This window comes from Centroberyx affinis, unplaced genomic scaffold (genome assembly GCF_046629955.1).
Source record: "Centroberyx affinis isolate AG114_WGS23_722 - 3 ecotype Tasmania unplaced genomic scaffold, CSIRO-AGI_Caff_v1 ptg002101l_1, whole genome shotgun sequence".
Classification (NCBI taxonomy): domain Eukaryota; kingdom Metazoa; phylum Chordata; class Actinopteri; order Beryciformes; family Berycidae; genus Centroberyx; species Centroberyx affinis.
In genome coordinates, this window is record NW_027280427.1 from 58,966 (window position 1) to 72,701 (window position 13,736).

Below are 13,736 nucleotides of genomic sequence, written 5' to 3' on the forward strand. Positions count from 1 at the left end.
AATACCTGTTGCCATTTTCATTTTACCAAAAAAGAAGAAGTTAAATAAATGTTTATTTATTTAAAACCAGCCTACTTCAGTGTAATATGTTACCATATCATCATGCTTACATATATCCCACTGAGAAATAATGGTAATGTGTGATCGGGTGCGCATAAAAAATAAATAAATTCTGAGTTCATTAAATACCTGCAGCGATCCCACCGCAGCAGAAACGATAAGCGCGTCTCCCCACTAAGAGAGACGCTGTGTAGACACTAATAATTATTTCACAGTTATTACACAAGAGAGAAACGGGACCGCAGCATAAACATGAAACTGTATTGCAAAGGCACAGTTCACAATAGAAACGTTTAATTACTGAAAGCAGCCTCTCTAATCTTTAAATTAAATCGTTAAGAAAACACTCATATATCAATACAACAAACACAATATAAAGAAATCACATAGAAAGCTCATGCTGCTCGACATAATTTAAAAGGCAATATAGAGGTGGAGTGAAATGTCCATGCGGGTGCGGGGCGGGTGGGGGTCTACAAATCGTAGAAAATAATTTGTTCGGGTGGGTGGCGGGTGGATGATTTATGCGTACATGCGGATTCGGATGGCGTCAGAGCCGATCCGCGCATCATTACCAACCGCTTAGTGATTTGTATACCTCTGCTTTAAGCACTCAAATAGTTTTCATGTTGAAAAACCTCAGGCCTCTCGTGTGATGAATTCTGTAAAGTTATTAAAATAACAGATATAATATAGAGTAGTCGGCAAGACATTACAGATTGTTCTATGAATCATCCCTGTGGGGTATAACAACAGATTCTGGGAGGTTTCATTCATCTCTCGTGGCAAGTTGTCAAATTAGTCTCAGAGGAATACCTAAACCTCTGGTCCCAGGTCAGCTTTTTGGCAGAGCCCAGATTTTTGGCTGTCCTCACATAGCCTCTTCCACTTCACATCTTCCAAACAAACCCAGTCACATGTTTTGGTATTCACTTTCATAATAACTATCACTCAAACAGAAAGTGAAGCCATCTGGAAGTTTGTATGAATATGTTAAATCCACACCTATTATGTTGAAGTCACACCAGCTTGTTCATCCTGGTCACAATGATTTTGACTGAGAATATTCACTGGAACATCGTCTGGGTTTTTAATCCTTTTCAAAGCAAGGACAATTGAAAAGAAAGAAAATATCCTGTTAGAGCAGGAAACATGTATTAGTCTGTAACTTGCTCCAAAATGGTGGACTTGATGCTTTGTGTAATTTACCCTTTTAAATGCGTGTCAAAATGTTCCCACAATGAAAGCCGTTGACAGACTTTACAATGCTGTATAATTGAAATTAAAGACTGTGATGCCTCACTGATGCAAAATCCTAATTGCTTTTTAACGCTACATGTAGCTACAATGGTGTAAATCATTATAAACCTTCTCATCACCTATTGTATGAGATCGCTTTTAGAGGAGAGAGGACAGGATGAAATCAGCGTATGAGTTAAATGGGGTCAGATGGTCTTAGACTTCATAGGTCATTGAGGAGTGAAATACCGGGCTGAAGTGAAAATCTCTGTAGAAGTTATGTGTCCCGCATTATAACTGGTCAATGCATTTGAAATCAGCTAAGTTAATACACTGCTAATTCATATTGATACATTGCGCTAGTTTTCTTGTCATTATGGGACATATTTGGTGGTACTGGATGATCCCTGCATTCACCTTACAGTGCTTTGCGCTTGCAAATGGCACACAAGGTATTGATTATAGAACAGCTTCTTTGTTCAATTAGAAATGGCCTGGTTGTTTTAACCTTTTGTATTATGATAACAGCATTTAAAAGAAATGTCAAATGTGTAATTGAATTTGGTTGAGGCTTCCTGATGATTTTAACACAGCTTGTGAATGATGTAAAGTTTCTAAGAATAGGATTTGTTTCAAATAAAATTCTGTCAAAATTGGTGATACATTCTAATGATAGCAATAAATGTGTCACCAACCCAAACCCTAAGAAACAGTGGCCATACTGAGCTGCTCTGATCATTTGGTTGAATTTGATCATTTTGAGGATTAATCAAAATCAATAAAAGTTATTAAACTTATTAAATATGACACAAGAGAATAGCCTGTAGGAATTATAGTACCTAACTCCAATGGTAATTATCACAATTCATCCTGAACTCACAAGCAAAAGAACCAGGGACCTATTTATCCTCATTGCTTGCTTAATTTACACATGAAATGTTAGTAGCATCTTAGGCCTGTATGCTTCAAATTTTTATTGCAATATACAGCTATTGACTCCCTGTCTTTTCTTATCAACATGTCCAATGGTCCAATGGTATTACTGTCCAATGTTACTGTCCGATGGTAAACATGATTCAGTGAAGACACATGAATCACAAATAATACAGCTTTATAGCTAGGATCCAATATTTGTCCAAGTCTATTGCTTCTTGCCATGCTGACTCTGCAATACTATTGAAATATTACCACAATTGTAATGTTTTTTTTTTTGCATTTAAATTCGACAGTTCAAAGTAGAGAAAAACAGGAAAGAGAGAGGGGCATGACATGAAACAAAGATCGATTCCAACCCAGTAAGTTGTGTTTAGCGACTTAGCCCACTGAGCCACCAGGACACCCCTAATGAAACATGTTTATTCTTGTTTTATTGCGCTGCTTATCACCCTCCTTTTTTGCTTGGAGACTTTCCAAAGATCTTTTTTTTTTTTTTTTCAGGACAGCTGAAGGCGGAGGCGGTGAAGCCAATCCTGCAGAGCTGCTTCTGCCGTGCTACGCTGCTCCAACTGCAATCCCAACTGCTCCACAGATTGCAGTGTGGGGGACAAACTAGGGGATTTCATGCAGCGCTCATGGGTGGATATTATCTTGCTGAGTCCCAACACATTACACTTAATGAAAATACGTAATATTTTGCTTTAAAATAAGTATGGAATTGAATTTAATTGAATGTCATAATGAAGAGAATATACAAGAGTTTGCTTAAAAAGGTAATAAGTAAGGTTTTTACTGGCCCATAGCACAAAATGATCATAATATATCTGCGGGGGTTGATAGGGTTGTTGATCAATACCAACAACTCAACAATTACTTCACCAGTAGCATCACTTATAAATGTTGCGTACACACAATTGGGACTTGAAAGATGCGTATGGCACTTTCCACACAATTTCCACGCAATTTATAAAAAACAAACTTGACGTGAGAATGTGCGTCCACTTAGACCCGTGCATACGCACATTTTGGACGCACTGTGAAATGGAAACGTCGATGTCAAAGCAGAGAAATAAAGTCTTTAAAATTCTTAATGCTCCATATCAAATTACATGGACTTGTAATTTATTACAGTCCATAGGAGGAATCAAAAAATCTAAAAACTTAAGTCTGTTCTTAAGTCTTATGTGTTTTTCTTTTTTTTTTTGTCAAATCATTTTCTCACACAAAGAGAACAGAATGACAAGCACATTTACTGTATATGCATATCAATTTTCATTAAGTGTTTTTCAATAATGGCTAATTTTGGGACTTAACAGGGTGGGAGTGAGGCTTGTTCACGTGCGCAAATTTCCAAGTTGATTGGGTTTTATTAAAGGGAAACATGCAGTTTAATAAATCAGGTGCTTCAACCAGTGCCACAAGACGCGAATCACAAAGCAGTATTATTATTACTAGATCTTTCATCATAATAACCTTTCATTAGCCTCTTCAATGATTTTGTATTAAGTCCAATACATTTACAATGTCAAGCAAGCCAATGTAATTGCATAAACTTTATATTCTCTAAAAGTCTGACACTTCAACACAGACTGCTGTGTGGCTCCTGGGTTTCGTCTTGTGGTTCTCCTTTATGTTCTCCTTTATGATTCCAAGTCTGTCATTAGTGCTTTTGTATGTGACTGAGCATGCATTGTAAGTGACACCTGCTCTGCGTCTGCCCCAGAGCGGGACATGAGAACTAATGACTGTTCTCACAGGCCATTTGCAATGTGCCACCAAAAGATTGTAGGGCAGCAGTGATCAATGAAGCCAATAATAAAGACCTAATAGTAGAGGACATTAGGTCTTAGCCCATCCTCAGACAGCTGAGGAGTGGAGGACACACATCAAAGTAGACTGATAAGTAAGAGCCAGAGCTATGTGCTCAACGAAAGCATGACAGGACAAGTGGAGTGGAGTGTCAGCTGGACAACAGTGATCATCAAAAGCTTGGGAAACTTTTTGTTTTTCCTTTTAAGGTGAAGGAAAGTAAAAGTCTACTCAAAATTATATTTGACTACTCAAAGAATATTACTATTTAGCCATATTCTGGAAATTTCTACAGAGGCAACGTTCATAAGTCAATACTCAAAACTGCAGTTGGCCCTTGACCTCGTCTGCAGTTTTCACAGACTGCCACCTCTATTCCCTGTTGGTTACAACAATATGACGTGAAGTGAAGTGAATCTTGGGGGACTAATATTAAGAATGACATATGTTACCCAATTTGGATAAAACACACAGCTGAAGAAACAAAATGGCATGTTGATTGACACTTGAAAACAGGACTGAAAGCATGATGCTCAGTAACATCCAAAAGCAGCAATGTGAATGTTTTTCCATGAATGAGCTGGGGAATGAGCTTCCCTAACCGAATACTGCAGAAAATGCAAAAATCAACTCAACTCTGACCAAACCAGTAGGAACTTAGTGATCTGTCTTGGAAAATTGTTGAATTGTTGAATATAGTTGTCATGTGAAAAGCTTGTAATTCCATTGATCATTTTCATTTCTTCACTTCAACTGAATTAGGCTACATTACATGCTCCCCTATGGATTGAGAAAATTCTACAAACCTTGAACTTATGAAACCCTTTCAAAACCCCACTGGAAAAAACTCTAAAATGCATGGTGGTCAAGCTAAAAACAAGGCTTTTAGTTCCTGAAAAGTTGACATTATGGATATACTAGTATTTAGTATTGGATATTAGTTTTTGCCTGACTGGGACGATATGGTAGCTGAGATATGATGCTATATAAGCAGGTATACTGAGGCATGTGAACATTGTATCCCATATCCCATTGTATCCCATTGTTGCTGGTACAAAATATACTCCCTTCTGTATGCCATTGCATGGGACATATGAAAACATTGGTCAAGATACAATTTTAACTGATAAATGTGCCACTCTCAGTCAAATTTTAACACAAATTGCTGAGGTAATTAAGTAGGTATACTCTGTTTGGTTTGTTTACTGTTTAAATAATCTAGATCCGATCTAATAGCTCATGTATGACTATCAGCTAGAATAAGAGACAAATAGTTGTAAATTCTAAGCACAGGGCAACCTTGCTCAATGAGTTCAAAATCAACAAGCACTTGCAAAGCACACCTGTCCTGTCTTGGACTAAAGGGTGTTTCATTTTATATCATGAGTAAAAAGTTTTACTGTTGAATGTTCTCATAAATTAGAATCAAATGAGAACACTGGGCACAAGAGAGTTTGTAACAGAGTAGGAGATGAAGCGAGAGAGTTAGTTGTTGACTCGGTTGTCCCTGCTCTCCCATGCTGTGCCTTGGCCTTGCTCCTGTACTCCAAGCCTGCCATGAGCAGGAGGATTTGTAGTCCCCAACAGAGCCGGGGCCCCATACAAGGTCTGTACACTGAGATTACTATTGCTTTCACAGAAAAAGGCACCTGTATTATCCTGAGCCTGTTCTGACCACATCTACTGCAATGATCTCTATGAATGGAGGGTTGTAGTCCACCTGGAATCAATAGTACTCACACTGACACTACGGACCATGGTAGTTTCTGTTCTTTGAGCAATCTTACATCACTTTTCTCAAAGCCTGTGATGAATTATGATACACACATTAACTCTCAAGGATGGAGCGTTAAAGTAAAGGCAGAACTTTCCAACTAAGTGCAGTGAGACCTGGTTTACTCATCTCTCGCATCACTATATGAAGTTTTGAGGGGTTTGATGAGAGAGAAAGTTGAAGGGAAACCAGGAATATGAATTAAATAAACATGTGAGACATCAATGCAGCACAGCGGTATGGAAGTGGAACTTTAATGTGCTCAATTGTTGCCTCTGACGCACGCTCTGTGTTTTGTTTGTGCCCCACTCTTAGCACATCAGCTGAGGATAAGTCCCTTGTATTGTCCCATTCATCCCACAGACTTCCTCTGGGCCGCACAGTCAATCTTCACACAAGCTGAGACAGAATTGCCGTCTTTGAAGTGCAAACGGATGGGGCTTTTTTCATGCACTTCAAACACTGCATTTGAGCTTTTTATATATACGTGCCTCTTATAATGCAAACATTTATGGGTGGACCACTGAACAATTTTGGGGTGTAGAGTCACCTCTACACACGGAGGGTGTTTGGGTGGGGTTATACAAACTGTACCTGTACCATTCAGACAAAACAAGAAAGCATCTCTTCCATGTGGAAGTGTTTGTTGTTGGCCGTATTGTATTCAATATTTATTAACCAGTCTGACTCAGCCAAATTAACAAACCTATGGCAGACTGTAACCATACAAACATCTACAAATAGACAATCACAATGAACCAAAGTCCAAAAATACACAGCTTTATAGTTACTAGTTACTTGTAGATGCATACCAATACTTTGATCTCTCTGCGATCATGAAAATACTGTGATTAAAATATATAAACAGTAGAATCTAGTTATGCTACAATGATTAAGGTCATTACGTTGTGACACTTGCCCAACATACCTTGCCTTATTCATTTTTATAAATAGTGTCCCTGTTTAGATTCAACCTTCATGTCTTAAATCGCAGCACTACATAAATTGCAACAAAGTTACATGGGAGCAACGGAAATACTAAGATAGCAGTATGATTGCAATTGATTTTTGTTATATTTTGTTACTTCTTTTGCAAAATCTCTCTGGATAAGAGCATCAGCTTAAAATGTAAAATGTTAAATGAGAAATACAATTGATGCTGCTTGTAGCCTACTGTGGAGCAGGCACACAACAGTCTCTTCATTGTGTATAAATAATATAAAGATTATTCCTTTTTGCCATCTGTTCGACAAATATAGCTTGCCCCCCATCCCATCTCTCGCGCTACTTACAGTGTTGTAAATGTGTTTCCTGAATTCCCTTCGCAGCCTCCCAAACAACTTACGGATGATCTCTTTATGTGCAAGCCTCACCAGAAAGCACTTATTTCTCAAATATAAAACGGTATCGTATATTTTACTAAGATTCCTCTAAGTAAAAGCAAAGCCTCTTGGTAATGGGAGCTGGGGGTTGAATTCACTGATGACTAGTGGAGCAAAGCAGTCCATAGAATAATTCTACAACCTCCTGTGCCAATTGGGGCTTATGCAATTCAAGGTTTTACACAGGATTCATATGTTACAGCCCAGACTTTCTGAAATATACTCAAATGTTGATAATAGATGTTACCAATGCCATAATATACCCTGCAAACGTAGCCATATGTTCGCCCTTTGTCCTAGGATTCAAAACTACTGGTCTGAGGGTTTTCAAAATTGAAATGAAGCCTTGCTATTTGGTTGCCATCTCTGGAGTCCCAGGGAACCGATCCTCATTAACACCTGGCCCTTGAACAAGCAGATATTCTTGAATTCTTCTCACCTGAAAATCTCCCACTTCTCCCTCAAACTGTTATGTTCTCTCTGAGAGGTTCAGTTGACAAGTTTTTCCAAAGGTGGAAACCATTTATGAATCACTTCAATAGTCTACAGAGGTTGCCACCTGATTCATTTCGATTCCTAAATTGCCCTCCGACCATTTGACTAGGTGGCGGTGATGGAGGTTGAGGTGGGACAGGATTTAATTCTCATTTTGAAAATATTAAAGAATTGTTTTCCTTTTCTTTATATTGATTTTTTTGACTAACTGTGCTGGTAAAGGAAAAAAGATCCTCCCCATGAAAAAATTACACACACAAAAAAAATATACAAAAAATGAATATATATGGAAACTTTTACGACACAATATAACAATCGAATTATTGTCATAATTCAATGAGGTAGCAATTCTAAGAAGTCTGATTCTTATCTGCTTGAGTCAGTTTTAGACTTTATTCACCAGTCTGATGTTTTGGTCTCCACTGCTCTCACATCAAAAGTGCCAGTGGAGAACATGCCTATAGCATTGTCACTGAAAATGCACGCATGTGTGTCTGTGTATGTGTGTTTGTGTGTGCGTCTGTGTTTGTGTCTGTGTATATGTGTTTGTGTGTGGCATAGAACACAAATCACAGAGCAATAAAAGGCATTTTTGGAAATCACTCACTCATAGTACTCCGCCGCCGGCGTGATCTTGTACTTGGCGTAGGACGTCCCATTGCCCAGGAAGGACCCATTGATGTACTTGGGGTCGGTGCAGTTCTCACTGTTCCAGCTGTTGTCACAGTTGAGCCAGGGCAGCTCGCTGGTCATGGAGGAGAACAGGTAGTGGAGGGACCAGGCGATGATGACGTTGTAGTAGAAGCCGACATACAGGGCTATGAGGATCACAGTGTAGCCCACACCTGAGGAGCACAGGCTTATTAGTGGGGGAGAACAAAATGATGCTGTGATTTGTTGCCATGCTGTTTATTGCTATGCTATTCATTATTAACCAAATGTTTTTGCATGTCTTATACTGTACTGCTATAACATCTGTACAACACTGTGTAGTTTCTACACCTGCAGTTCATTATTCTAGCAATAGAGCGGTCCAGTTTTGAGTCCTAAAACTCGGAAGTGAGTTAGCATGTTTGAGCCATGGGTTCCCCCGGCTGAAAAGTGGTTATGATTTGATTGGGGCTTTTGGTTGAAAGCCTGAAATAAGGTCTGTGTAAGACAGTTAAGACAGTTTCACATTTCGTTCTGTGAGATAAAATAAAGCATTAAACATCCAATTTGTGAAGTTTGAAGCTTTTATATATAAGTAAGTTGCTAACAAATGTCTAGCTGTCTTGAACTACAGTAAACTTGAATTGAATTACAGTGGGTTTGTTCCAAAATTATCTTGTCATTACACTGAATAGTCCAACTTAAAGCCATAAGCTCTACTACTCACACTCTTTTTAATTTAATGATATTCCGATATAGATTTAGCTTGTGTACCGTTAGCCAGCTAGTTAATGTGTTACCTTTAGCTTTGAATGTTCGTGACGCTGGAGCAATGCGACCTCTGCTGGAGTTCATTTTTTCACAGGTTAGCCTAGCGTTAGCTTTTTACTAACATCGATTACATTTATGCTTTAAAACTTGTAAAGGCAGTGTTGATTTGTGAAAATTATGGCACATGACAAAACGTAATGAATATCATAAGCCTGTGTTAATCACAGAGCTTATTTTCGGCATCAATCCAAAACCACATTCAAAAGCCCATTGAAGTTATAGTGGGGCGGCCACCAATGAACCATGGCGGAGCTAACTTCCAGGTTGGCCTATAAAAAAATTTAGCTGGACCAACCTGTAGTGGGCCTTCTTTAGTGTTCTAATGGGTTTCCCAGTGATGCATTAGGTATATGGTACACTCAAGTAATATTGGCATCACTTAATTACAAATAATCAGTAAAGAATGTACTTACAGGTATTATGGCTTTTACACAACGATTAACAATGAATGCATACTGACTGAAAAGGTTCCCTCAAAGCAGTATACATACATAAGAATAAAAACCAGGAGAAAAGAGGATAGTTCGCTAACTACCCCCACTGTTACCACAAGAGTTAGCCAAGCAGCTAATAAAGCATGGCTAGCCGGTCGAGACGGTCGAAACTGACCAATCAGACTGCGTGGTTGAAACAACCCGTTCTATAATGTTCGTCATGTCACTCATCACTTGTGTAAGTGATGGTGTGATATGAAAACTTATGGTGGATGAGCACAGTTTTAACATTCCCTTATTTGTGTTTTTTCAGGTGCACACAGTGTATATCTGCTCTTGTGACATGTAATAAGGTATCTCCCTGCCACGCCCAACCTCCCATCCCAAGATAACAGAATATAGAAAAACAGTAATATAAGGGAGGTTTCATAAATCACATTAACCGACATGTTGATATAAGAGAAAGTTTGTGCATTCAACACTTAAAGAGTTTTGCAGCAGAACGCTTCTAAAACGTTTGGCTCACGAAGGTTGTCCTATCTAAACTTTTAACAAATGATTGATAATTAATGTGCTATCATTAGCAATTGAACAGCAGTTTACATTCTGTTAATATTTTGAATTGATTGACTTGCAAGTGAATTGACCCCAACCTTGTTGCTCAGCATACCGTGGGCACTACCATGGCTCTGTGTGGCCCAACTCTCATCTCTTTGTGGCATTTGAAAAAGGGGAAAAGGTTGCAAGAACAAGCAGAGAGAGGTCAGAAAAGCATGGAGAGGTGAAACTAAGCCAAGGGAGATGTGACAGGAAGATTAGTAGTTACAGGTGACACTCATGAACCTGCGAAGGGGAAAGGACAGTCAAGGTGGGATGAAATGGAAGGGCGCGACACTGAAAGAAAGCAAGAAGAGCACATGAGTCAGCGGCAAGTGGCATAGGTGAAGAGGTGAGAGAGAGAGGCAGAGGTGAAGAGACGTGCATGTATCTGTGTGTGTGTGTATGTGTGTGTGTGTGTGTGTGTGTGTGTGTGTGTGTGTGTGTGTGTGTTGCAGCTCACCTTTAAAGACGGGGCATATTTTCCAGACTGTAGCTGCCCCTTCCCTGTTGTATTGGCCCAAGGCGAGTTCCATGTAGAACAATGGCATCCCCGCAATGACCAAGAACAGAATGTAGGGGATCAAAAAGGCACCTGGAGAGAGAGGAATAAATACATTTTGAGCAACTTTTGATGTTTACACTCATCCAAAGCGACACTCACAATGAGCACAAAAGCAAAATGATCTTAAATCCCTGGACTGGCAACATTACAAACCACCAATAGTAAGGAGTGCAAGGGTCAGATCCACAGCGCCCACATCCCTATGTGTAACACTTTAGATTAGGGAACACTTAACTATTAATACGTTATAACATAACGTTATAACATAACGTACATAACATGCAACCATACGTGTATTGGTTCATTATTAGTCATTACAAACCACTTATTAGCACCTTATTCTGCACCTTATTCTGCACTATTGCATTAAGTATACCCCATAAACTATGAGTTTTCCCTCAATAGCCTCCTAATTAGTGCTTATAGCAGTCAGTAAGGAAGTTGTTGCACATGAATTGGGCTTTTAGTGTGCTTTGCTCAGTATGGGGCTTATAAGGTGCTAATATCACATATTATTGAGAGAAATTATTAAACTATTGAGGGAAAACCCATAGTTAATAGTTAATATGTGTTCCCTAATCTAAAGTGTAGATCAGGTATGATAGAGAAGTGCTAGTTAATGAAATAAGTGCCGGGCAACACAAAGTAGTAAAACCAGGTGCGCAGCGGGGAAAAAGAGCAGCGGGGAACTTTTGACATTCTAGGAAGAACAATACATCATATAGTCCAAGCAGGAACGCTCACAGCTATTTTCATGCTATGGCGTAGTTGCACATCAGTCAACAAGGAAATGACCTCTCGTAATTGAATTGTTCACGGTATTGTTCATGACAAATGCCATATTATATACGGTAATGAATACATTTTGGTGAGGGTCAAACAGAGTATGACAGCCCGGCTGTGGAGCTGACCCCTAGGGCCACTCAGTACAACATGTTTATTTTCGCCATGTGAATGGACATGCAGGCAATCACAGGACAGGGGCACACTTTCTAGTGAGCACTCTGTTGTCATGAGTGTTGAAGGCTAAGACAGCACTGTGATTAAAACGGCCCTTTGTTCATTCAATACACATGCAATAGGTACAGTAGTACAGTTTCACAACAGGACAGCTTCACTTTTCAGTAGTTCTGAAAAAAGAAGTCCTGGTTGGCAATCAATAACTTCTTGTATTTGGACTTTGAGTGACTCCAAGCCTGGTCACTTGTGATTTCATCGAAGAATCTGTCATCAAACGAGCTTGGATTCCTTTCATTTGTTTGTTGTCCATACATTTATTACTTTGACAATACAGCGTGTTCTTGTTTGGTAACTGTTCGTACAATAGGTCTATTTCAAAAGCAGCTTTTCATGAACTGAATCATGAATCATTTGCTTAGAGATGCTGAAACTTGCCAGGAGTCATCTTATGGTCTGAAAGGTTGCAGGTCAAATCTTTCAGTGGCACTCACTACACTGCATTCATGCGATTTTTTTTTTTTTTTGGGGGGGGGGGGGGGGGGGGGGGGTTGCCATGTACATGACTTGACGGAATGAGGCATTTCCTTCATCATGTAAGCTAAAGACACTTTCCCGTTAATACGCCTAAGGCTATTACAGGATTAAAATAATTGCAATTGGCACAACATTACTAGCAACTCTAAAATAGCACCGCTGCTTTATTTAGGAGGCTGCTAAAGGGGGTTTTGACCCTTATCTCGAAACGTTTGAAACTAAAAATAGAAAATTGCTGGTCCTTCAGCGCTAAATTAGAGTAGACACAGAACACCCCTAACGAAAAATCACTATGATATTACTATATGGACTTATAGTGTGTCTGTAATCAATAGTGAAAGGATTTTCTTAGGTTAAAAAAAAAGTTTTGTGTTCTAAAATTTGAGCTATTTGTGTGCGCGCACAGACCGATTAGAAAGTTAAGACCCCACGTTTAGTTTGTTTCACTCACCTCCTCCATTTTTGTAGCACAGGTAAGGAAATCTCCAAACATTGGCCAGGTCCACTGCGAAGCCAATGACCGACAGGAGAAAGTCTATTTTCTTGCCCCAAGTTTCCCGTTCGTCCTCGGAGGAGGACCCGGGAGGACCAGCGTGGGTGCTGGGGGTGGGAATGATGGAGGAACTGGTGTACTGGACGCCATTCTGGTCCTTCACCAGTATCAGTTCTACCTCTTTTTTCTCCACATTGCACTGTTTCAGCGGGGCCACCGACGAGAGTTTATGTTCTGGCAGAACCTGGATGTTCATCTTCTCTGCGGTGCGTACGAAGCCCACGCCGGCCCGGTGCTCTCACGGCCCCCGAGGAATTGGCGAGGGTGATGTCGGTGTTGCTGAGTTTGAACAGTGATAACGAAGGAAATCCCGCTGGCAAACTCCGCATGAGCGACTGTTCTCCCCGGAAAATACAGCTGACACCTCCGCATACATGGGCTGAAGAGGGAGAAAGAGAAACAAGAAGTTTGGAGAGGTTTGGGGTGATGTGCGTAAAGTTTCCCTGAATAGAATTACGCACAGGGAGAAACATTTTGTTAGGGTGTTAGGAGGGAAATGGGTTACATTTTCCTCCTAAATAACACAGACCTGACATCTATCACTGAACTAATAACGGTATAGTATTAAAAGATGAAACATTGTATCTGTAATGCGCACCAATAGCAGGTGCCGAGTGAAAGGTACTCCACAGCTAACTTCTCACAACGTCACTGCGCGCATGGAGCGCATTCTGCCCTTTAACAGTTTACTGAATCAAAGCATTACCTTAAAAAAACATTATTCATACAGATAACCAGAGAAGTAAATAGTTAGTTGCATATGTCATCGTTGCTAAAGCCATTTAAAGCCGTGAAGTCGAAAAGGCTTAGTCCATACTTGTAAAGCTAGGGACACTTCTCCATGACCCGCCGCTGCTGTTGTCCAGATGCGTCTGAGGGAAGACTGCCCATTCTGAAGGAACTTGAAGACTCGCCT

General features: G+C 39.8%; 1 protein-coding gene across 1 annotated transcript in view; it reads right to left on the reverse strand.

Moving 5' to 3' along the window:
- The window catches only part of slc6a2 (solute carrier family 6 member 2), a 35,455-nt gene extending 21,719 nt beyond the window's left edge, over positions 1 to 13,736 (reverse strand). Inside the window, exons 1-4 of the mRNA XM_071531596.1 lie at positions 13,638 to 13,736; positions 12,719 to 13,199; positions 10,672 to 10,803; positions 8,303 to 8,540 (exon numbers count right to left, since the gene is read on the reverse strand). Of these exons, the coding sequence (XP_071387697.1) occupies positions 8,303 to 8,540; positions 10,672 to 10,803; positions 12,719 to 13,016 (668 nt within the window). The 5' untranslated portion in view covers positions 13,017 to 13,199; positions 13,638 to 13,736. The remainder of the gene's footprint in view (positions 1 to 8,302; positions 8,541 to 10,671; positions 10,804 to 12,718; positions 13,200 to 13,637) is intronic.